We start from the raw sequence: 26,434 nt of genomic DNA, 5'->3' as shown, positions 1-26,434 counted from the left end.
GCTTTCTTTTCAAGAACACTTTCTGCTACCGAAAGGGGTCACCCTGCTCTTGAAAAGGAGGCCTCGGCAATTGTAGAAAGTTTGAGAAAATGGAGACAATTACTAATAGGACGAACATTCAAACTGATTACAGATCAACGTTCTATATCATTCATGTTTAACCAGCAACATACATCAAAGATCAAAAATGAGAAGATACAGCGTTGGCGTCTTGAATTAAGTAGTTACAACTTTGACATCATATATCGACCGGGAAGAGAAAATGTCGTGGCCGACGCATTGTCACGAGCAAATACTGTCATAGCTTCGACATCGAGAAATTCATTAATGGATTTACATAACAGTCTTTGTCACCCGGGTATTACACGGATGGTACATTGGGTAAGAACTAAAAATTTGCCCTTTTCTGTTGAAGAAATCAAACGCATAAATACATTATGTCCCGTATGTGCTGAAATTAAACCTAGATTCATAAAATCTTCTGGGACTTTAATAAAGGCTACTACACCATTTGAGCGAATTTCAATGGACTTTAAGGGGCCTCTTCCAAGTAGAACTCAAAATAAGTATATTCTAACTGTAGTAGACGAATATTCTCGTTTCCCATTTGCCTTTCCATGTCCAGATTTAACAGCTGAAACCGTTAAAAGAAAATTAACTCAATTATTTGCAATCTTTGGAGTACCCACCTTTGTGCATTCTGATCGAGGAACATCCTTTGTCTCATCAGAATTAAAGGAATTTTTATGTAGCTTAGGAGTAGCTACAAGTTATTCATCACCTTATAATCCTCAAGGAAATGGCCAAACAGAGCGTTATAATGGGATTATTTGGAAAACTATTCAACTATCACTTATGTCTCTTAAGCTACCTATAAGTGCTTGGGAGTCAGTTATTACTCAGACATTACATTGCATTCGTTCATTATTATGCACCAGTACTGGGTGCACACCCCACGAGAGAATGTTTTCTCATCCACGAAGGTCATCCAATGGCCAATCAATGCCAACATGGCTAACGGAAGGAAGTACAGTGTTCATGAAAAATCTTGTGAGGAAGAGTAAGTACGATCCGTTTGTAGAAGAAGTAGAGGTACTTAATGTAAACCCACATTATTCTCAAGTGCGTTTGCAGAATGGTCGAGAAACTGCAATTTCAAATAGGTACTTGGCTCCAGCTAATCCTCCTTTGTTAAATGAACCTGTAAGAGAACAGAACCCGAACGCAGAAACTGAATCATTTAATACTGATCAATCTACTGCTGACCAATTTCTAACAGACCAATCTCCCGCAGAAGAATCTCCTACTAATCAATCTCTTACAGATCAATTTCCTGCACTTCCATCCCCTGCTGAGGCAAATATATCTTCACGTCGTTCCACCAGGCTACGTCGCCCACCTAATCGGTTCCAAGATTATCAAACAGATTTCTAAGGCACGGGTGAATGTCGTGAAGCCATTAAATATAAGAAGAAGATTTTAGTTACATTTTATCTGTCAAATAGTCGTGTACAATTTTTAGTTTATTAAAGCCTAATAATGGGTAAATCTAGTTTTAATTAATAATTCTATACTATATTCATATCAGATGACTATGAAGTCAGGTCAGTTATCGAGGCAAATTCACCAGGAAATTATCACGATGGTTTCCTGAAGAAACCAGGTGAAAGTAACCTGACATGTATATTGTTAGCAATCGGGTTATTAGGTAGTCGACATTTCTAACAACCTTCCCCACTCGGTTTACGGTTAGTGGATATTTTTTTTCTGTGGAAATTAAGTTAAATTAAATGCTTTACCATGTCACCAGGATCGCTACTGCTACTGTTGCAGACTTTTACTGATTGTAGTGCCGATCTATATATTGATATACAATACTATTTCGAACTACGTCGATAGACCTGATTGTCCATAACCTAAGGGTTCACGCTCCATCGAACTCATCGAAAACTGCGCTACCGCTCTCCACCGAAGAGTCCCGTCATTCGTGATAGAGCGTCGGGTTGAGCAAATCTGGCAAATAATGACAATATTGTTTTTTAATTTAAAATGATCATCGTCAGACGGTTGCGTGATATTATAGGGCGAAAAAGAACGACGCAGGGATTGCCCACTCCTGCAGTTTGCCCGGGTAAGTAGCAAATGCTTGAGGCCCATGAATACCCGGATAGAGATTATTTACTAAGTAAGTAATACAGGTAGTACTGAGGGACACACCCACAAAATTGGCCAAAATGGTGGTCAAATTTGAGCACCATTTTTCTGGACGTTGTTAATACCTTAAAAAACATTCCATTATAGGCAATATATGACCTGTTATATTCCACTTATTCTGTTTACATGTTTCTATACGTGCGTAAAACTAAACGTACTGTAGTGATGTGAAAGAAACATACAATGAAAAAGTTTTAAATTAGCGATTAACAACTTTTAAGGATTTCGTTAGTACTTTTAGTAAATACTAATAATAGTACTAATAACAAACATTTTCCGCTAAAACTGCAATACAGTCGTATTACATCAATAATTTGTAGTCAAATAAATTTTAGTAATAGAAAAAACCTATTTGGGAATTTAAATCAAAATAGCACTTTATCGCACTCTCAGCAAAATAACGATAACAAATTTGTTGTTATTGCTATGTGTCGAAATGTTGGTTAATGAATTAATAAAAAAAAGTTACAAATACGTTAATATATATTTAACAAGTTTTCGTTCTTTACTGATTTTCGATGATTAAATCTAATATTGATTAAAATACATTTTTATTGTAATATAAATGGACTGTTAATTTTATATCACAAGATTTTAAAAACGTATACAAAAATAAACAAACAGCTAAACATTGACGTTTCTAAAAATTATCGATCCACCACTATGTCGCTTTGAAATGGCGGACGTTTAGGGGGAGTGTCTTGCAAAAATTCGTATTACAGGATATTTTATACGCACTAAAGGTCAGTGGATTGTTAAAAATATTGTTGTAATAATATTCATTTCCTATGTAATATTTTCCAATATAATTGCTCTTACTATAATAAAAATTTAGGCCATTTCCGGTGGACAGCCGGTCTAGTTATTCAAAACAAAGATGTGTTTATTAATTTTTCGATTTTCTATAGTACTGTTTTGGTTTAGTATTGAATTAAATTTTGTGGTCATTGAAAATGAAATAATATTTTGGAAATGGAAGTCTAATACTCAGTGCTACCGTTCTGTTATCTTGAAATAGAACAATCCTATTGTTTGTCCAGAATTTGTGTTTAAATCTGAAATCATTATTTTATGTAAATATTCTAGTTGTTAATTAGGTATGTGTTAAGAAAGAGCCTTTCTGCTACAGTTTATTTAGCAAAAAGTTATTTAACTTAGAATTTTTATTAGTACATAAATATGTATTTTAATTTTAATTTTTTTCGTGTATTTCATATGTTGCCTTTGTTTCAGCTTACATCGCCTGCACGTACATTCCGATAAAAGACTGATTAACATTTAAAAGTGGACAAAAATGGCGTGGCGGTTCAAAGCTTCGAAATATAAAAATGCTGCACCTATAGTACCCAAGCCTGAAGCATGTATCAGAGATATATGTGTAGGCTCCTACCAGACGTATGGGAACAACATTTGTGCATCGGCTGCTTTCATGGCATTCAACTGGGAGCATGTTGGCTCCAGTCTTGCGGTGTTACCACTCGATGACTGCGGGAGGAAAAGCAAAACGATGCCATTGCTTCATGCCCATTCAGATACTATTACAGATATGGAGTTTTCACCATTCCATGATGGATTACTACTTACAGGCTCACAGGATTCATTGGTGAGTTTATTGTTTATTTTATATATTAAATGGCAACAGTAGAGCCCCATATAATTGATACAACACTGCCAATAATTGCATTATGTATATATATAATATAAAAAGACTAGCATAGATAGCATTGCAAATCATTTGTAATCCTTTAGTGTACTTCATATATTACAATTTCTAAAGATCAAGTGATGTCTCTTTACCCTGTAATTTCATTGCCATGTCTCTTCTTTCAAACCAGAACCTCTTTCAGAGCAGTAGCTTGATGGTAGAAATATGAAGGAGCATTTTTTTGTGTTGCAAAATTGTTTTAGAATTTGTGTGTCATGTATAACCTACTTGGTCAGTGGAGCATTGGAAGTGTTCCTTTCATATGTTACTTATTTCAGTTGAGATTTATGCACTGTAATGAAAAATGAGGTAGTGTATCAAGGTCACATTGACCTAGAAATCCACACACAGTTTGTACAGAAATATTCATTAATTGCACATCCATATTTCTAAATATAACTGCAAACCAGATTAAATAATATGTTCTATTTCATTGCAAGAAATCTTTTGATATGCAATAGTTTAGTGAGAAAATATTTATGAATAAAATCAAATCAAAAGATCAATGAAATCCAAATATGTTTATTCCTATAGGTCTATTGCAGACTTATGATATGTTTGATCTACTGTCAGTTCGGAATGCTTCTGAGCTAAGAAGAACTGACAAGAAACTTAGTTCTTATCCTCGCAGTTTCTAGCTCATTTTTCTTGTGATGAGATAGTGTTCTGAATATTATGGTATGGGTTCTAGAGAGTCATTACGTCAATGCTTTAAAGAATCAAATATCTACACCGTTGTCTCACAGTACATTTGTGAAAATATTATGTATACAAGGAAAATCTTAGATGTTATGTAAAAAAGCCTATAATAAGATAGATGAATTTATAGATGATAGCAATATATAGCAAGAATAAGTATATTTGCAGACAACATTATAATTTATTTTTCATACTGCTTTCTTGATATATGATAGCGTAGCGGCTTTTGTATTGATTGCCGCATGCATCCTCATGTAAAGTGCGAATACTGTAACTACCATATAGTAATTTTTGTAGCTGTGACGTGTTCGAGTGGAATGAGTAGTCATGCTCACTAAAATGTCCAGACATGTGGCGGCGTGGTGGGCCGGGTCATTGGGCTCCCTAAAATATGGTCGAGCGCAGTGATGGCTGGCTCATCCGTCATACTCGTGAACGAGTGCTGCTTATAGGGACTGGTCTGCTCTTATCACTACGACTGATTTAATCTTATTGCATATTTATATTTGACCCAAAAAATTAGTGCTTGTTGGAGTTTGTATTCACACCTTTCAACTTGTAAATGTAAACTTACAAGGATTATTTAAAAGAGCAACACACAAGTTACTTGCTCGTTCTTCTTGTGCTGAGACAGCTTTCCGAACGAGTAAAAAAAATTGTTATGACTATTCAAAAGTGCATAAATTAAGTTTATTTGAATAAATGATTTTCTATTCTATTCTATTCTATTCTATTACAATTTCTGATCAATAAATTAAAAAAAAAACCTATGACTATTCTATTCTATTTGTTAAAGTATTTTCTTCTATCTCCTAGGAAATGGAGAAGACATATTTGTTTATTTTATTGGAAAATATTATTGTAATTTGTCTGTATATATTGAAGAATTATAAGGTCAGATAATTTGAATTAAGTATGAAATGTTCCCTGTAATAAATCACTGTTTGTACTAAAGCTAAAGTGAATTAATCATGTTGTTATGATAATGGGAGGCTATAGGGAAACAATAATAATTTATTATATTTATAATAATAAAAAGTGTTAATAATATTTTATATATATATAACAATATATTAATAGAATGCTGAATACATTCTATCTAGATATTATTTTATTTTTTATAGGTATTGTTCTTATTATTGACCAGCTGTTCTCGCGACTTCGTCTGTGTGGAATTTAACTTTATTTTTCTAAAATAAAAGTAGCCTAAGTTACTCCTTATTACATTAGCTAACTGCCAAAAAAAGTCCCGTCAAAATCGACCCAGCCATTTCAGAAATTAGCCAGAACAAACAGACAGACAGACAAAATTGTTCATTTTGGTGTATGTACCGTATTTATATTCATATGCATTTAGTAAAAAACTGTGATTTCAATAATACAAACAATCACTGCAATTTTATTTATATATATATATATATATATATATATTATCTATTAAAAATAACAAAAAGGCTAATAAAGTTAAGCTATTGTATAAACTTGTCTGAGTAAGGTATTCAGACAAATTTGTTCAATAGTTTAACTTGAGATTTGTTTCAGTTGAAGTGTTAGATATGGCAACCAGTCCAATATGATAACATACTTTGAGTACTACAGATGTGATATGGAGTTGTGATTTCCATGGTGGTATTCCACCATATTGTTGCCATGTCATTTAGATTAAAAAAAAATATCATTATTTTGCATCAATCTTATAAACTGTATGATGGTTTAAAAGAACAATTGACTTTGTAAACGTTTTATATAGTTTGAACATTCGGAAATTGGCAATTTATGAAACTTTGAGGAAGATGCTAAACGAAATTCACAATTTTTTTTTCTATCATTTGCACTGTGAAAATCCGTACATGAACAACTATTCCCATGCATATTTGTCATTTAAGTAATCAATTACTGAGTATTAGGCTTTGAAAGAAAGAAAGAAGGAAAGAAATAAAATTTGCTCAATGAATTGACTGATGTTTTAACTAACTTTAACTAAACATGATGTTTCCTTTTCAATGAATACAATGTGTAAAGAAGTTTTTTTACAATAATAAAGGAAATAGGAAACAAATGTGATATACTAAATTTCTTACTACTTAATTTTACTTATATAACATTTGTTTTGTCTCCAATATTAAATAATATCATATTGAGATGTTACATTTTTATCATATTATTATTTGAAGTCAATATAATCGTAATATGCATTGATAACAGTATCTGAAATATAGATAGGTAAAGTCACGGGTTTAAATAACATAGTTTTGCTTTAATAGAATGTATATTATGTTTTGGCAACTAGCATATACCATCATAATAAGTCCTTTTATATTATATAATATTCGAGCCGCATCATCACATACCAAATGGTACGTGATGATGCGGCTCGAATGCTCAGATGGTAGGTGATGTTGGCTTCAGCAGATTACGGGTTGTAGAAAATGATAGAATTCGCTTGATTTCTTTAATTTAATTGGTAAATACTGTGATAAATTACAATTTTGGTGGAGTGAACAAATATACGTTAGATCGATCGGTTCATTTTTTAAGTCTCATATTCCGTCGTTTTGACGGCATCGGTGGTGGTTTGACGGTAGCGGTGTGCTAAGCCTAGGTTTTGCACGCTTTGTCTCCGACGGTCGTGGTTTTGATTCCTCGCACGGCGCAAACATTTCTATTCATGACTATGATTGTGTGTATGGTCTAGATGTTATCTTACTATATTATGTATCTATTCAAAAAAATTATCTAAGTATTTATATTAGTTGTCTGTAGTTGTCAGTACCCATAACACAAGCTCTGCCTACCGTGGGACTAGACGGTGCTGTGTTAATTGTCTAGGGTTATTTATTTGTATTGTAATAATCACAATTGGTCTGTATGACCTGCTAATGAATGAAATGTGATTGTTAGTAATTTAGTTTAGTAGCTATTAAACGACTATTATACTATATTATACAATAATCTACCATATTCCAATATATTTCCAATACATTATAGTAGTTTTGCTAGTAATGTCGAGTCGTATTACACACACACAGTCTCCCTTGGTTATCTATCCTACTTAATTCCTAGTGAATTAGTCACTGGACCTATTGGTCAGGTAATGGTGGATGTACGATAACGATAGGAAGTCATAAAGACGTCAGATATGATACATTAACAATATAGATAACATTTATGAGGTAATGGACAGCAGTATTTACGGAGTTATCGTTCCTCTTGAATGCATCGACCCATGTTAATAATTATTATCTAATGGGATTACCTGTATGCCCTTCGCAGGATCTCTATAAACTGCACTAGACTACCTATATTATTAAAGTATGTCCTGTCTGAACCATAGATATATTATAAAAAAAGACTACTTAAGTGCCCCAATTAAAATTGTATAAAAATAAGCGATTTTAAAGTTAATAAAGCAAATTGTTGATAGCATTACCTTTGGCATAAAATACCACCTGGATCACTTTATACTTACGCGGATAGAAATTACGACGGCGAAAATCCTTTGATCCAGTTCCAGACATAAGTGCGTTCTAACAAATCCTGCCGCTATAGTATTTACTATTACCGTACCGTACCGTTTGTCTTCCCAATTACTCTTTTCATTTGCCAGTTACAACGTAATGGCTCCATGACGCCAGCATTGTGTGCTAGAGAGGAAATAACTTCCTTCTCTTTTCCACATATAATTACATTTACATTAATCGGAATCTGTCTTGTCGTAGGTGAAAGTTTGGCACATCCCACCAGAGGGTCTCAAGGAGTCGCTGTCCACTGCTGAGTGCACACTCTCGCAGAAGCAACGGCGAGTGGAGAATGTTGGATTCCACCCAGTGGCTGATGGGTTAATACATGTCGCGTCCGGACATGAACTCGCTTTATGGGATTTGACCAAGCAGAAGGAAGCTTTCGGTAACTTTTTTATAACAAATAGTAATAACCAAGGTACAAAATATATATTTTTTTAATTTGGTGGTCATTATTTGTATGTAAATTTAAGTAATATCATACTATATCAGCTTACTACGTTTTATTTATTTTTATTAAACAAAAACAAATATAAAAGTGTATTCAGTGTAGTTAAGACACTAGGAGTATAGTTTGCTGAGATGAGTATGTTTTAAAATAAACATCCAATGTCAGTAAACAAATGTCTTGTAACATATAAATTTTACAGTTAATAGAGATCACGGTGAGGTGATTCAGTCCTCGTCGTGGAAGAAAGATGGACGACTGATCGTGACGTCATGCAAGGACAAGAAAGTACGCATCATTGATCCGAGAGCATCCACTGCAGTCGTGGATGTGGCCAACAGTCATCAGAATATCAAGGACAGCAGGGTCGTGTGGCTCGGAGATCAGGATCGTATATTAACTACCGGTCTGTTTTTATTATATTTGTTCAGTTTTATCACGAACCTATCACGGGTGGTAGAACACTATGCTACATTATTTTTACCCCCTCCAACATCACGTGTATTTTTTTCACTCCCCTTTCAAACCTCACGTGATTAATGGACAATCCCCTAGTAATAATAATAATATCTCAGTTTCAAGCTATGCATAGCTTGTGTTACGGGCACAACACAACTGATATATTTTTTTTTCAAATATAATAATATACATGGAAAATACGGGAGTAAGGCAGTTTACTAAACTAGACCACCGAGGCCGTCAAGTGACTTTGTACCTTCGTTGGGAATTACTCTGTTGATCGTGTCTAAATCTGTTCAGTAGTTTTTGAAATTGTCGCGAACATTTGTTGAGCACTTGCATCTAATTGAGTCGTCACATGAGTCGGCAATTTAATATTTGTTGATGGCACTCTACAAGAGTGTATTTATTACACTAGATTTATAAATTTAAGAATACACTAGATTTGTAATTCTTAGAATAAATAGCAAACAAGCTACTGATTGTGAGGCGAATATGCTACTGTACTATATTCGATCTTTATTTTAAGATGAATAAAAATGACGATGTAGCTATTCTTCAGTATTCGTTCTATCTCTATTCAGAGACCTCGAGTCTCCTCTCACCCAAGCGCGATAGCAATACTTTCAATCGAAATTTTGCCGTAACTATCTACTTTAAGCTCTACTCGGATTACTCTATTATTACAGTGATTTTTTCGTTTATCTATAAAGGTATATGGCCCCGCCCATACAAAAAGTGACATTTATCCTTAAGATCTAAATACTATGTACAAGCAAATAAACATCTATGTATCTTGGAAGTCTGTGAGGACGAAATTCTGTAAATAAGTTATTTTTATTATTCATTAACAGGTTTTGATTCTGCCAGACTTCGTCAGATCATGATCCGTGATGTACGTAACCTGTCGCAAACCCAGAAGACGTTGGAACTGGACTGCTCCACTGGGATCCTGATGCCTTTGTTCGACCCGGACACGAACATGCTGTTCTTGGCTGGAAAGGGAGATACCACCATACTCTACATGGAGTTGACTGATCGGGAGCCATATCTTATAGAGGGGTTGAGGCACTCGGGTGAGTATATATACTCGTATATATATTTGTAACTTTAATGCACACAATACAATAAGTAATAGTACATTTGGTAGTCTTAACACCATATGGCTTCTTAATATTATTTTGTATAATTCTAATACAATTAGCATGTATAAGATCACAAAGATTCAGTGCGGAAACCTAACTACCGTTACGACCTTCTCTGAGGGTGACTCCGACCGTTATTGAGTCTACTCCCATATTGCGACGTGTTTCGCCTCTGAACGAGCCATCATCTGGCATTGAATGGAGTCTAGAGTCTAATATTCAGTGCACAAAATTGACTACCGTTACTACCTTCTCTAATAGTGAACAAATTCCGACCATTATTGCGTTTACACCCATATTACAACGTGTTTCGCCTATAAACGAGGCATCATCAGGCATTGAATGGAGTTCGAATATAGCTTGGAAGCCTATAGTTAACGGCGGGGACCAAATCTATTCTTATAAATATCAAAATGGGACCCTCCCTGTGACAGCTTTTTTCTGCTTTTTTTACTAACTAGGTGAACAAACGAAGGGCGCGTGTTTGGTGCCAAAACGAGCGCTGCGTGTGATGGAGGCCGAGGTGAACCGCGTGCTGCAACTCGCCAGCTCGACTGTGGTACCCATTATGTACCAGGTGCCCAGGAAGGTCAGTATGTTCTTAAACATATTTATTTTTACATGTATTTGCTGCCATGATTAAAAACAAACTACTTTTTTAATAGAGGAAGGTAAATAACGATTTTAAGATACTTTATAATTTATATTAACGGGATATTTAGTAAGTGAAAATGTGATTACATCATAATTCAAATCGGAATTGGTTTCGTGATCGTCTGGCTTAATATATCTTATGTTTGAATATTTGAGAATGGGTTTCAGAATTAACGCACATATCTGTAGGTCTATTTTATTAGTCTTGGGAAAAGTTCAGTTGTCCACGTGCTAAAATTACGTAATGAAAACTGGAAACCAATTCCAATATTGATTGGAATTGGTTTCCAGATCGTTGATATATTTTAAGCTTTAATATTTGAGGTTATGTGTTGCAGAGTTATCGGGATTACCACGCGGACCTGTACCCGGAGACGAGTGGCGCAGTAACTTACCTCAGCGCACCCATGTGGCTGCAGAATCAAGACCATCCGTTGCCCAACATCTCCATGCATCCTGACGCCAACAATTCACAGGTAATTGCATCGTCTTTTGTTCTATATCTGTATGTTAACACACACAGAATATATTCTGTGTATTTTATAAAATACATGCGAAAAATATACTACAATAATAAATAAATAATTGTATAGTAACCAAACACAAGACCTAATTTCGTAAATCATTTCTCTCTCTAAATTTCTAAAATGGTTAAGATATTTGTGTTAGGAAGCCTAGTAAAAGTCAGCTGCGGTTCCAAGGGCGGGTAGGCGAATAGGACCCTCGCAAATGTTTTTTTATAGAATTAGAACTTTTAAAGCTTTATAACTTTTAAGGTTCATATTATTTAGGAAATTTATTTTAACAGGTTGTCTACTGCTTTATACAACCTTAACTTTTATAGAAGTTTCCAACCGGAAGGAAATTGGTCACATTGACCAGATGCTGGCTGTGTTGCCATACATATTCTTTTTCTATTTTATGTGCAGTATTAAACATGTATGAAATATTTAGATTCGATTTATTTGACATTACACCTTTGTTAATATAATTATTTGTTTGAAATATACGCAAACGCATGAGCCCAATCATTAGATATTATTATGCATGGTGGGGATTGGCAATTTTATATCTATGTCTGCTTTAAAAGTCATTTTGCTTATAATTAAACTTTATTTATTTATGGAAACCATTAAATAGTTACAACGTGATTATGTATTTTTGTTTAGACTATACAACTTGAAAAAAAGTTATTCATACTCTGATCAAGTTTTTTTGTAAAAATATTAACCGTTGCGTTATTAAATTCACAAAGGTAAGTTGAGTTGTGTGTGTGATGTTTTGTTTTATTTTGTGTTCGTTTTATTTTCGTGGTTCTATTATGCGGTTTTTATTTTTTTTTAATTCTTTTTTTGTAGTTGGTGTTAGTGTAGTATGGAATGTAGTTGGAATCTGAATGCCTGGGGTTATTTGTGTAGCGTAAGTACTTCTTTTTCATATATGATTGCATTAATGTCAATGCTACCAACATTGACTAGATGTGGTTTGTTTTGCTTGTTTTATTTTTATTATCTATGGTCAAGTATACACCCATAAAACTAATAGTTACATCAAACTGTTTGATTGATGATGTTGGGATATTGTTTAAAAATAGACTGCTTAATCCATTATACAATATATATAATGATGGTAGGTATAGTTTTATATTCTATAATTACTATTATTAATATATTATTATTAGTATAAAGTAGATAGAGAAGATAGATAAACTGATTTGCAATTAGTTTAAATTCTGTAATCTAGATACGCAAAACGAAACTACTGTATCTAGATTTTATTTGCTTCATATGTTATGAGACCGGGAACCCATTATTTTGTCATTTATACAGAATCTATATCTACATTTATATAGAGTTTCCAGTATGTTTTTAAATAAAATCCCACAATTTAATTTAATTTATTTTAAAAAATAAACTAGTCTCAAGACCATTTTTACAATTGCGAGTGTCTTGTCATTTCTTTCAAATATAGAAAACTGTCTATAAACTAGTTGTTACCTTCGGTATCGTCTACTTTATTGAGATAATTGATAGCATATACCCTCGTTTAGTGATGTATAAGTATAATTTGAAAGTATAAGATAAAACAGCTCGATAAATGTTATTAGGTTTACACATCTAAAGTGAACAATAATTTACGAAGTAAGCTGAATTCGTATTACACAATTTACATCTGTAATATAAATTTCAATTTCAGGTGCATAGAGGAAACTTAGAAGAGCTTGTAAATACTATCCTAGCGATGCCACCTCCAAAGAAAGTTGACAACAAGAAACCCATTACTCCAGTTCAAGTCGACGAACCAGTAAAACCAGTCGTCAAACCTCAACCCGAACCCATAGACGAAGACCGCATAGATTTCGTCAACGTTAAAGACCTAATCAAAGATATGGAACGGCAAAAAAACAGGGAGCCAAAAATTACAGACTCAAAAGATACCAACGGATTTCATAAGAAGATCATTGATAATGGTCATGATAACTTCATAGATAAAAAAGCTATTGATGCTGAAAAAGAATTGGCTGAAAACATTGAAAAGACAGACGACAATACTGAAAAGGCCACGGATAATACGGAGAGGATAGCGCAGAAGACCGAAAAGGTTATAGAAAAGACCGACAGCTCAGATTCTAATGAGACTTCGTTGTCGAGAAGTAATAGTCTCATTAATGGTATACCTATACAAGTGCCAAAACCCTTGCCAAGATCTTCGATTTCAGAGCCAGGAGCTGGAGAGGAGCATACAGAAGCTCCCAAGCCTAAACCTAGAACGACAACAGTACCAATCTCTGGTTATAAGGTATTATTTAGATTTGTTATGATGTGATTGCAGTAGATACTGTTTTAGTATGCTTTTGTTTTATGTTCTATCATTATATTTATATTACATTTTTTTTAATAATAAATGCGAGGGTAAGGTTACAATATTTTATTATTTAATTTTTAATCACAACAATTTTTAATATAAGTTAATTATTTTAAAATGAAATGTATATCTGTGTTTCTAGTTAATATAAATTATAATTTGTGTTTCTAGATAATAAAAAAAAATGGTCGTTTAATACAGATAAATATTGCAAATATTTGATTTCTGACATTTACATTAAAACGTCTTTTATTTTAACATATAATTGCTTTATTTGTTGCGGCTTGTCAGATCGCCGCGAATAATGTTTATATTGTTTTACCACTGATTTTGAATATGTTTGTTAATTTTGCGTTTTATCTGTTAAAAGACATTATGCATGGTTTTATTAATTTTAAATGTGATTTAAAGTGAAAAATATATTAAAATGACTAATAATGTTTTTATACTATACATGTTCTGTTGAGAAGTTATCAAGTATGAAAGGCAAAATCTTAATATGGCAAAATGAATGGGATTATTGTGTAGATTTTATTTATTAATTTGTAATGCTTTATTGCACAAACATTAAAAGTAGATACAATGAAAAATAAGATAAAATCTTGAGGAAAGAAGCAGGTATAAAAGGCGGTCTTATATGTAACGCAATCTCTTCCAGACGGCCTTTGGTTTGGTTGATATTTCGGCAGTGTTATAACCGCCAAGATTACGGGCTTGTTAAATGGGCTACCCGTGTAACACTACACGTGTAACGCTACTACCGAAATATTGGGAACTCAATAATAATAAATAATTTTTTCGTGTTCTGATTGTATGCTATACAAAAAGATGTGGCAAATATTTCTGCATATGTAGAAATAAGTATAATGATTTTTCTAAGTTTCTAGCTTAGAAAATCTATTAATAATTATCGTTTTTTGAAACATCGTACAGCCTCGTCTGGGCCCTAAGCCGTTCTCCACGTCGTCTGGCAGTGAGGATTTCTCGTTCGACAAGGTGTTCTCAGTACCCGCCGTGCCCGGCATGACCAAGTCTGACTCTGGTGAGTACATATATATCCATGGAATAGCCACAGTGGCGGACTAAGGCTAAAGCAGGTTCTAGGTAATATTATAATTCTGGGCTTATTTTCAAATAATATAAAATACGGGCCTTAGTCACGTGCCTCGATTGACCTTAGTCCGCCCCTGAGTAGTCAGCTTCAAGTCTAGAGGTGGAGACTAGAGACACTTTAGGTGTTTCCATAAGTTAATGCACAATATATTGTAAGCCATACAATTTTGAATAATAATAACCCTACACAATACACACAGCGCCTTCTAGTCCCAAGCTAAGCAGAACTTGGTTTATAGGTACTAGACAACTGATATAAATACTTAGTAATGCTTTTTGTAAGTGCAAACATAATATACATAGAAAACACCAGACCGTTCTCATGAATACAAATGCACCGTGCGAGCAATTGAACCCCCGACCGGATCGGAAAAAGAGCGGTGTGCTAAACCGCTAGACCACCGAGAACAACAACACGGAGAATAACATGATTACCAATCAAGTTACATAAAAAAATGTCCCGTTTATACAGTATTGTTATGTATATTATACATATGGTATATGTGTTTGTTACAGCGACATCACCAATTACATCAGCAACCACTCCGGTGACGTCAACACCCATCGCAAAGGATTCCACAGATGAGAAGGATAAGTCCCTATCTCCAACTAGCGACGTGGAAGTAGCTACCAAAGGTAAGCCACTTGTAACAGATCGGTGGACTGTGTTGGTGTCTAGTTAGATGGTAGATTTGGATGGTACAATATTATTACAATGCTGCTGCGAACTAGTAGACAATAAGTGAAATATTAAACAACATAACATATAAATAGAACAGTTCTAAAAGTAAATAAATTTAAAAATAATAAACATATAAATTTAAAAATAATGAAAATATGAATAGAGTTTACAGTTGTTAATCCCTAACACTTAACAATAAAATACATTCCATTCCCAATTTAAGCCGGGTTCTCGTCGGTAGAGTTTTGCCATTTGCAACGATTTTAACCTCTTTAGTTGTCGTTACTACACGACTAGGACTTCTTCGTTGATCTGCTTGATATAGCTGTCTTGATATTCCTTCCCCTCTTTCCTTCTGTTATTCCTTTGATAATATTATTATTTTTGTATTACTATGAACTACTTTTCAGTATGTTCCAATAATGAGTGACTATTGTTGCAGAGAAAATTACTTGATGTATCTCTTGGTTTCGCTATAAGAACGCCATTTCGTGACACAACATTTTTTTCCGCCTGTTTTCAATAATATTTCTGATCTGTCTCTTTTTTTTAATCCTTTTCAAAATATTTCTTCATTTTTCATATCATCTTTTGAACTAATTCAAAAGCTTTCAGTTTGTCCCAATTAATGTATGTTAATTAAAAATAGTACAACAACTAACATTATTATGATTTACTTGTTACAGAGGAATACACAAATGGTAAATCAGATACGAGCTTAGAAGAAGAAGTGAATTCTTCAGACTCTGGGTACAGACCGAAGACACCAAGCACGGCCGAGAGGCGAAAACTGTTCGAGACTACAGAGTGAGTTAAATTATTTGAAACAAATAATCTGTACTTACTATTATTTCCCTAGCCTATTTTTGTAGACTGAAGAAAAAAATATATAATCTTACTAATAATTCACAATACTAATATACCAGATTAAAATGGATTATTTTCGCATAATAACATATACAGTTTAAATTATGCCACAAACTAGGGGAGACGAAGAGGGGTTGTGAAAGTATGACATGGTATTAGATAAGATAAGAACGGTTCTAAATTAATTTTCTTCGATCTATTCCAATACTGTTGGCCGCAGCTGACTTTTATAGCTTCACCAGACGATCGAATGCAAGTATTAAACGCTCTGTTTGTATTTAAAAATTTTTAGGTGTACAACATGTTGCGTCACATTCAGTAGGGTGGGGGGAGTTTCATAAGTGTGACAAAGACGGCAAAATGGTGGAAAATCTTGAAATGCGTGTGACGTAGTGGATGGCTTCTAAAGAACATATAAAAAACAAGTGGTGGTGGGATCGTATCTTATAATGTATAAACAACATTGGTTATGTGTGCGTTTCGCTATTTGTTTGTGCATTGGGTAATGTTTTTTTGGAACGGAATGGTACACCCGCCTAACGGTCAGTTAGTCCATTTTCGCACATGGCAATTACATTTACCAGATTTCCAGGCGGAACCATGAAGAGGTCAACCTGACATGGTTCATTGCTTGCAATGGATTTATTAGTCCACATTACTAACAATTCCCTTCCCCCCATTGGGTAATGTTTGTTCTGTGTATGTGTATGTGTCGCGTGTGTACAGCGGGAACCAGTCGATCGCTGAGCGGCGGCGTGCGTACGAGTCGCGGTCGGTGAGCGTGGCCGTTGAATCCGACACGCCCCCGTCGCCCGCGCCCCTCAGGTTACATTTTTCATCTTTTTCATATCACACAGGGCCATCATATGGAAGCTTTTCGACTATCATTGTATTTATACGTGAAGCAAAAACTTTGTATCCCTTTTTGCCCAGACACAGAAGTATGAAATTTCGTACACTTATAATTTATAGAGTAAAAGCAGTGGCAGAATAATAATAATAATATTTTTGATATTAGTGTCCCAACAAAATTTCTGGTATAGGCCAGATTCAAACAAAGCCCCTTTTAAGTCAGCACACGACTCTCTCTCGACGACGCTCTCTTTATTTGTGCTAAATGTCTTATTATTACAGACGCCGAGACTCGTTGAAGTCCCGCAAGAGTCCAGATCGCGAAGACAAGCGCGCCTCTGTTCCAAATGTCACCACGAAGCGCACTTCCACTGTGTTTGGTGAGTTACAAATGAACATGTTATAGAAATATTAAAAATTTATACTAATATGGAAAGTATCTTTGTATTTAATATAGAAAGATATCTCTTCCAGCCCTAGGTTGGCGTTGTGACAGTGACGGTGACGGGCATCGAATAATACTCATGCGTGAGTGTTGTAAAGACAAAACAATACTAAATATATAAATACGTATAATTAGTAAAAATCACGGGATCTTACCACGTTTTATATTTATTTGCTGAGTTCATTTGCATGGTGGTTGAAACACTACCGAAATATCGGGAACTCAGCAAATAAATATAAAACGTGGTAAGATCCCTACTAATTATACGTATAAATAATGACCGCGTCAAGTTTAAAACAGTATATGAAATATATAAATAATGCGAGAATATCAATACATATTGAATATATGAGTTAGGGAAAAAAATGGAAGCGTGCGTGATTATTGTCAGTCCATACCTTTTGATGCTCTGAGGGTTTAAATTTTATTCGGCACGTACCAGGGTCCTAGTATAAATTCACTCGTTATGCACTTTATTTCACCACATCTTTTTAATTATATTTCGGAGCGTCGCGCGCGCGTGTCTGTTTGTAAAATGTGGTTTTGGTAACCATGGTAGGGAAAACGGTGGGTATGCAAAAAGTGCCTACCTACATTTTTTAATAATATGTATTTCATAAATAAATATTTTATTATTAATATAATATAATAACAGAATCATACATAAATATGCCGAAAAATATACAAACATAAAACAATTAACATTGCATATGATAATTATTTTTCAAACTCCAGGAAAGGATCACGTCGAAAAGGAATATGGAGTCTGTTTTGCCATATAAACTAAAATCGCTATTAAAAATAGGGATTGGTGATAGACGGCTGGAAATTTAGCGTTACTAGCGTACTTTTTAATGCCACATTATATAAAAAAACACTTAGGGGTATGAAAAATAGATAGTAACCCATTCTCAGACCTACTGAATATGCATATAAAATTTTATAAAAATCGATCACCGTTTCGAAGGAGTATGGTAACTAACATTTTGACACGAGAATTTTATATATAAGATGAATATAAAAATAGATCGAATTTACTTGTTAGATTTTAAAGGCGTTCGAGTTTGTTTAGAAGCTCTTCAGTCACATCAATTAAACATTGGTATTCTCTTAATCGTGGGTTGCAAAAAAAGGTTAATATAGTTCAATTGTCTGTTTTTATTGTATAATTTATAATTAAAATATTTTGTTTTGTCAATAGGCAAAGTGTCGAAATTCCGCCACTTAAAAGGGACACCAGGCCACAAGTCTACACATATTGAAAATATTAAGAATATAAGCAGACAAATCTCTGGAGAGTGCAATGGATTTTATGGTAAGTGTTAAATACTAGTAGCTTAGGATAGAACCATTTTATTTTTTTTATAAAGGGATTTGGGTTACTCAGTGTTAAAGAGATTAGTAGCACTGCGATCTGTATAGATGTAATGGACACGTCCATTTCTAGATTATCTTTATAATTTTACAAATTTTTGACCTAGAGCAGTGTTTTTCATCTTTTTTAGTGCCATATCTCATCTTTGACTAATAATTGAAATTTACATTCCGCATGATTTTAATGGAGTCCATTTTCGAATTGCTCCCCTGTGGCGCGTAGACTCCACGTTAGAAAACATTGACCTAGAGGAACTCATCAACTACATTAACTTCTGTCTCGCGGACTAGACCTAGAGGCACTCATCAACTATACTGTGGTGTGGTGTGGTGTGTGCAGCGAACGGCGTGCGGTGCGCGGTGCCGCTGGGCGGCGGCGGCGGGCGCGTGGGCGTGGTGGAGCTGCCGGCCGGCGCCTCCCCGCGCGCCGCCGCGCCCCCCGCGCCGCCCGCCGCCCGCCAGCCCGCCGCGCTGCTGCACCCCGCGCCGCTGCAGGACTGGGCCTGGGACCCCTTCACCGACACCCGGCTGCTGGTCGCCTGCGACGACGGACTCGTGCGCGAGTGGATCATACCCGACCACGGTACGCACTCTACCCACACGTCTCGAACTTAATAACGTTATAAACCTGATTAGTTTGTGAGTATGGATGTTTATTACTCTTTCATGCGAAAACTACTGAGCACATTTTGTTGAAAATTGATTTATGTATATGCTGATATGCAGAATAACACGTAGCCTATATTTTTTTTATTGAAATTTAATGCGGATGAAACCGCGGGCACCGCTAGTACCTCTATATTTCAATGACGCACATGTATCACTACGATTTCCTCAACAGTTACTATACTAAATGGTCGTCTCCGTGGATATCTCTATTGTCACTTTCGGCGACGGCCTCGTGCGTAAATAGATCATATTCAACAACGGTACACAATTTTGATTACGCTCTATACATAATATATATAAAGCGTAACTAAAATTGTGTACCGTATAGTAACAACAATTTACTATACGATTACTATAGTAGTTAGTAATTTCGTGAATATCTCTATTCTTACGTTCGACGACTGCCTACATATATACCGATATATTTCACTTACACTTCATATGTATCACTACAATTTATTGACGCCGTCTACATGAAGTTGACGACACAAAATTCATAATGGTATTCTCATAAAGTACTCGTAACTAGACAAAACATGCTGTGGTTACTTAAAAACAGTTAGTTGTAAGACCATTAATATATATAGAAGCACGACATGTTGTATTACTGTATCTTATTTTGGTAATCCTAAGAAGTAAATAAATAAATATACGAATGTGTGGTCGGTAGTCTATAGTAATTAAAAAAATATGCATTATTAAATTATGGGGTAACAAATCTGTTTAATCTCTTGGTGTGTCCCACAGGTCTACAAGAATCAACCAACGAACCTGCACGCACGTTCTCCGCTCATCCCGACAAGATCTACCTCATCCGATTCCACCCGACCGCATCAGATCTGCTCACCACAGCCGCTCACGATCTCACCGTTAAGATATGGGATCTTAGCGAGCAGGAACCGAAACCTGCCATCACCCTCACTGGCCACACAGATCAGATCTTTGCTATTGACTGGTCGCAAAGTGGAGAATACCTCGCTACAGTCTGCAAGGATGGTCTGATCAGGGTATGCTCATATTATATGTAACAATTTTCCATAAACTGGCATGTAAAATGTCAGCAAAAAGTCAGGAAAGTCTTCCTTACTGAACCAATATGCTTCACTGTGAGTTCTATCACTCACAGTGAAGCATATTGGTTAGCAGTACAATCCCATAAAGTGGAATTCGAAGCCAATTTTCCACTACATGGTACCACCATACCATACATTTGTTGTTCAAATTTATGACTAAACTTAAAAATAAGTAGTGGCATGTAAACGTGGAACTATTGCCATCTTATAAACATCCAATTTTTTTTTAACTATCCAGAAGCAGTTTGGTTTCGGGACAATTTGTATATTTATTTGTATATATATGACAGGATTTAAATTATAATATATATATGTAGGTATTTGAGCCACGAGCGTCAACGGAAGCAATACGCAGCGGAAAAGGGCCAGCTGGAGGTCGCGGCGCACGCATCGTGTGGGCACTCGGCGACACTCATCTCGTCGTCACCGGCTTCGACAAGTACGTACTTGTACATGGTGATGATGATGGTGATCGTCATCACCATCATCACCATTTCAGCTATTCATTAGGTGTAATGAAGAAGAAAACTAATTATTTGTTGCCATATAAAGTGATTTAATTTTACCGATCTCGTAATTAAAATTATTCTAATTTAAAAATTACACACTTGATGTAAATTAAATAAAACTAATGGATTTCTAGATATATAATAATATGCAAGATTATATCAGAGTTCCGAGACTCCCTCAAAAAACCTTGTATCGACCTTTCAAACTTGGGTGTTGTGGGTAATTATAAAGTAACTATATGTGGGTACTACAGTTATAAAGTAGTTTCACACGCTCGAGGTGTTTAATTCATTCAGTATAATTATGGTGACAGTGGTCACTACATTTAGCATTTTTTTTATAGTTACATAAATGGTCCAGAGATGAGTTACGAACCTCCATACTCTTGTGGACCATAAGTTAAGAAACTCTATGCAGCCATAAAGTTTCATAATTTACCAGACTCATTGATAATATTAACTATTATTTTGTTAATATTTTTCTTTGTACAATTTGTCGAGTGAACAAGCGTTAAAGCTTACTCTGTATATCATAGTCGTGTGTAGTAATAGTGATGTGGTTTGTTACAGAGTGTCAGAGCGTCAGATCTTATTGTACTGCGCTAGTGATCTGTCCGCGCCGCTGTGTACTGTGGGGCTGGACGTGTCTCCGGCCATATTGCAGACCTACATCGACCATGATTCGGGGACCCTGTTTCTAACTGGACGGGTAATACACATTTTCTATGTAATAACACACTTGCTCGTAAAGTGGATCTAATTTCACTGGTTTTCTATATATAAAGCAGCTCATAAACACGTGAGTTATAAACCCAAATAGTGAAGTTACATGGAATATTTACTACCGCTTTATTTGCTATTTTTTATCAATTTTGAACTGACCGCCGCGCCTGGCCAGCCAGCAGGCCGCGCGCTTATTTAAAAAAGTAAAACGCGGGAAAGCAACATTGTGCATTACATATTTATTGTTGACTTAATTTAAAATCAAGTGTGTTGAGAAACGTACGATAACACGTCCGTATTTAACACAATCGGCTCTATTACGCCCTCGTCTAAGACTTGGGCTGAAATTAAATCGCTCGAATGGCACATTGTGAGTTAATGCAATAGTTTGATGTTGTTAATACACATACTAGTATTAACATCGCGCATACAGCTTTGACGCGCTCGTCATCCTACTGCGGCTGTGCGCCGTGCAATATTGTGCATCTGTGGCACATTATGTTTGCGCGGGAACATAAAATACCACAAAATATCTTCTCAGAAATACTGATTAGTTGTTGTCCTCTTCATTATAAATTTATACTGTTTACTAGCTACTCGCCCCGGCTTCGCACAGGTGTTCATGTAGTATATATATATAAACCTTCCTATAGAATTTCTCTATCTATTTAAAAAATCGCTTCAAAATCCGTTGCGTAGTTTTAAGATTTAAGCATACTTAGGAAGGGACAGACATCGACAGCGACTTAGTTTTATACTATGTAGTGATGTCTGCAATTTACTTTTATTATAATAAAATACCTATATACACAACAAACTTGAACATAAATACAGGCTCTAGTAACATATCAAACATATTTCTGAATGTGTGGTTTGGTCAGGGCGATTCGACGATCTACTGCTACGAGGTGACGTGCGAGGCGCCATTCGTGGTCCCGCTGTCTCACCACCGCGCGACCACTCTTCACCAGGGGATCAGCTTCCTGCACAAGAACTTACTCGCCGTCGAAAAGGTACACCTGGATGACAGTGGTTCCAAAAGTTGGGACTACAATGAACTTGATAATTTTGTTTTGTAAATTGATATTCTTTTTGTGCTCCAAATTACCTTTTTATATTGCATTGCATGTCTCATGCACTGCATTCAATATTATTAGATTATACATCAACCAAATCGTTTTATGCATATATTTTGTAAATGGTCCCAAATAAAGGAGTCCACAAATACGCCTAAAATACCTGCATCGAGCCACTATAATATTATAATTCTGTTTGTGTATGGATTTTATAGTAGCAATAACTTTACTTCCTTTCAAGTTATATCCAAAACGGTATGCCCATTTTTCTTTTATTTCATGGTTTCACTACTCTTTTCAAAATTGTATTTAATTTGTATTATTTATATGGATATATAGTTTTTGAATCCATTCCATAGCGCCACAATAGTAATACTAACGAAAATAGTAAACTATTCAATCATTATTACTTTTTTAGGTTGAATTCGCGCGAGCGTTGCGACTTACAAACGGTAATATCGAGCCGTTGTCGTTCACAGTGCCCAGAATAAAGGTAAATTTATTTTTTATAAACTTAAATAGTATGATTTAAAAAATCAGGAAATTGAATTAATTTTTGACATTCTTAATTTGAATACGTGTTTTGTTGCTTAGTATAAAGATTTCAATAGCTAAAATCTTTATGAGATGTTTATTATGATGATTATTAGGATAGATAGATAGAATATACTTTATTTGCAACATACCGTAAAGAAGAAGCACAAACAATATAACAAGGACACATGTATCGTTACAATAAGGCGGTTTTATTGCTAAAAGCAATCATTCTGTTTGGTGATAGAATAGCCTACCTAAAGTAGTACGATATAGAATATTTAATACATTTGAATCCATAGTAATATTATAGTCATTTATTTATAATACAATTGTGTTTGAACATTAATAAAAAATCATAATAAATATTTGTCTAAACTGTAATATTTTTTATAGATACAAATGCGTAAGTGATTGTCTATCAGTTAGATATTTGACGTGAATATGGATAGGTTACCTTTTATCTCAGAAAATATAAACGATGTGGGTGGCAGGTAGTAATATATAAACGGTTGTCACCAGAGCGAGCTGTTCCAAGACGACCTGTTCCCGCCGACGGCGGTGACGTGGGAGCCGTGGCAGGCCGCCGCCGACTGGCTCCGCGGCGCCACCGTCGCACCGCGGGTGGCCAGCCTGCAGCCGCCCGGCATGGAGCCCCGTCAGTACACGCACCGCACACCGCACACCGCACACCGCACACCGCACACCGCACACCGCACCACACACACACCACACACCACACACCACACACACACACCACACCACACACACACACCACACACACACACCACACACCACACACCACACACCACACACCACACACCACACACCACACACCACACACCACACACCACACACCACACACCACACACCACACACCACACACCACACACCACACACCACACACCACACACCACACACCACACACCACACACCACACACCACACACCGCACACCGCACACCGCACACAACACACAACACACCACACACCACACACCGCACACCGCACACCGCACACCACACACTCTCTGGCCGGTCTGACCGCCTTGCTTGTGGTCAGCCTACAACAACCTATCTACCCAGACCGATTTTGTAGCAGTACAACTGCAACCTGTAGAAAAATACACGGATTCAAAACTAAGACATTCAAAACTATTTTTTTAAAACTTCATACACTGCACATTCACGTAATTATATTTGTTATGAAACATTTAAAAAATATTTTCATATCTCCGATTTCTTGATGATAATTTAATTTCTTGCTTTATGGCTTGGTACACTCCTTACGACTGATTCTCTATTACGATATAAGATAAGTAGAAGTTATAAGTACTAAGAATCATAATATACTTGCAGTATCTGCGCATACGACACCATCGACGCCGCGACCAGAGAAATCTCAGCAGAAACCCAAACCTGACCTGATCAAGGCCCATGTGCCGTTGAATCCTAAAGAGAAGGAAGACAGTGTAAGTTATACACTTATAAATAATAATAAATAAACATAAGATAACATAGAGAAATGTAGGAGTTGATTTTTTTGCCAGATTTTCTTAGTAGAGGTAATCAATTTATAGGGAGATTACTAATTCCTAAACCATTTTTTTTGTTATATTACAATACACATAGTACATTTTGTCAGAAGAATAAGAGTCAACAACATCCGGTTTCCAGCATTAGCAAAAACCGTTGTTTATGGTATAGACAACTTCATAGATTACAAGACTAAAATTTTGTAAGCAGTACATACATACATGCTGTTTGTCCTTTTCTAACATGTCACATATTGGTTTCGTATTTACAATTGCTAACACTTCTTAAATAGCTAATAGATAGTAGAAACTCAAAAAAAGGTCGGGAAACACTGTTTTGACCAAAATTACTATTTACAATTAATGACATTTGTTATAGATAATGAAATCGATGAGCGCGAAACTGCAAATGGATCTCAAATTGGAACAAGACAGTATGGAGGGAGTGGAAGAGGCCGAGTGGGACCAGTAGGGCTCCGAAGTGCAATTGTAGCTTAGTATCGAGGCTCCCCAACACGGTTGGTTTATACCCCAAATATTATACGGCAAAATTCAATGATTAATATATGGAGCGAGAAAAAAACATTTTGGTTTATGTAAGCTTAACACTCAAATCGTTTGAATGGGTGTAATATATATTTCTAAGATATATTTAAGCGCGGATATGAGCTTTATTCAAATGGAATAAGGCCCAATATTTATAAAAGACTCCTGACACTAACTACATATATCATCATATTTTGTACTATATAAAGGTAATGAGGGAAGGTCCTTATTTTAACATAATATAATTGTTTAATTTTAAACTTAACTGTCTGACATATACTTTAAATGTCAAAGAAATAGGCGGTAATTCTAAATACGTTTACGTTTTGGTAAAAACAACCTTTATTTGTTTACAGCTAAAGCACACTGTCAATTGCTCTTATTAACAAGTCCTAATAGCAAGCATATAATACAGATTGGATTCTTTATTATTATTAATATCACAAGTTAGCTTATATGTATTGTGTTATATCTAAATTATTTAAAAAAAAACGATTTTGTATGTCCAAGTAACTTCTTTCATGTAACAAAAATTTAAAGTCCTAAAAGGATATGACATTTATACGTGTGATTTTTGTCTGTGGTACTCACGATTGCAAAACAATAATTAACCGTAACGTATTTAGATATAGCCTTTCTTTGTTTTATACTCATTTCAATGTATTTTTATTTATTCATTAAAAAATATGCTATTTTTGGTGTATACTGTACCTGTATATATGTAGTGA

The 26,434-nt window shown here is 35.2% G+C and overlaps 1 protein-coding gene across 1 annotated transcript; it reads left to right on the top strand.

The window, feature by feature from the left end:
• Positions 1 to 2,875: 2,875 nt before the first annotated feature.
• LOC131854578 (coronin-7-like) lies at positions 2,876 to 25,843 on the top strand. The gene is made up of 23 exons (XM_059205695.1): positions 2,876 to 2,957; positions 3,448 to 3,817; positions 8,338 to 8,524; positions 8,790 to 8,993; positions 9,901 to 10,122; positions 10,653 to 10,780; positions 11,184 to 11,321; positions 13,042 to 13,644; positions 14,644 to 14,752; positions 15,340 to 15,459; positions 16,192 to 16,312; positions 17,099 to 17,197; positions 17,507 to 17,604; positions 18,871 to 18,984; positions 19,384 to 19,626; positions 20,460 to 20,719; positions 21,103 to 21,224; positions 21,865 to 22,003; positions 22,899 to 23,030; positions 23,512 to 23,586; positions 24,150 to 24,285; positions 24,985 to 25,097; positions 25,540 to 25,843. The coding sequence occupies exons 2-23, from the start codon at positions 3,509 to 3,511 to the stop codon at positions 25,630 to 25,632; spliced, it is 3,765 nt and encodes a 1,254-aa protein (XP_059061678.1). The 5' UTR covers positions 2,876 to 2,957; positions 3,448 to 3,508; the 3' UTR covers positions 25,633 to 25,843.
• The last annotated feature ends 591 nt before the right edge of the window (positions 25,844 to 26,434 follow it).

Source organism: Achroia grisella, unplaced genomic scaffold (assembly GCF_030625045.1).
Source record: "Achroia grisella isolate CSIRO2021 unplaced genomic scaffold, CSIRO_AGI_Agris_v1 utg1240, whole genome shotgun sequence".
Taxonomy (NCBI): Eukaryota; Metazoa; Arthropoda; class Insecta; order Lepidoptera; family Pyralidae; genus Achroia; species Achroia grisella.
Note: the sequence above shows the minus strand (reverse complement) of the source record. Positions and strands in the feature narration are given on the sequence as shown.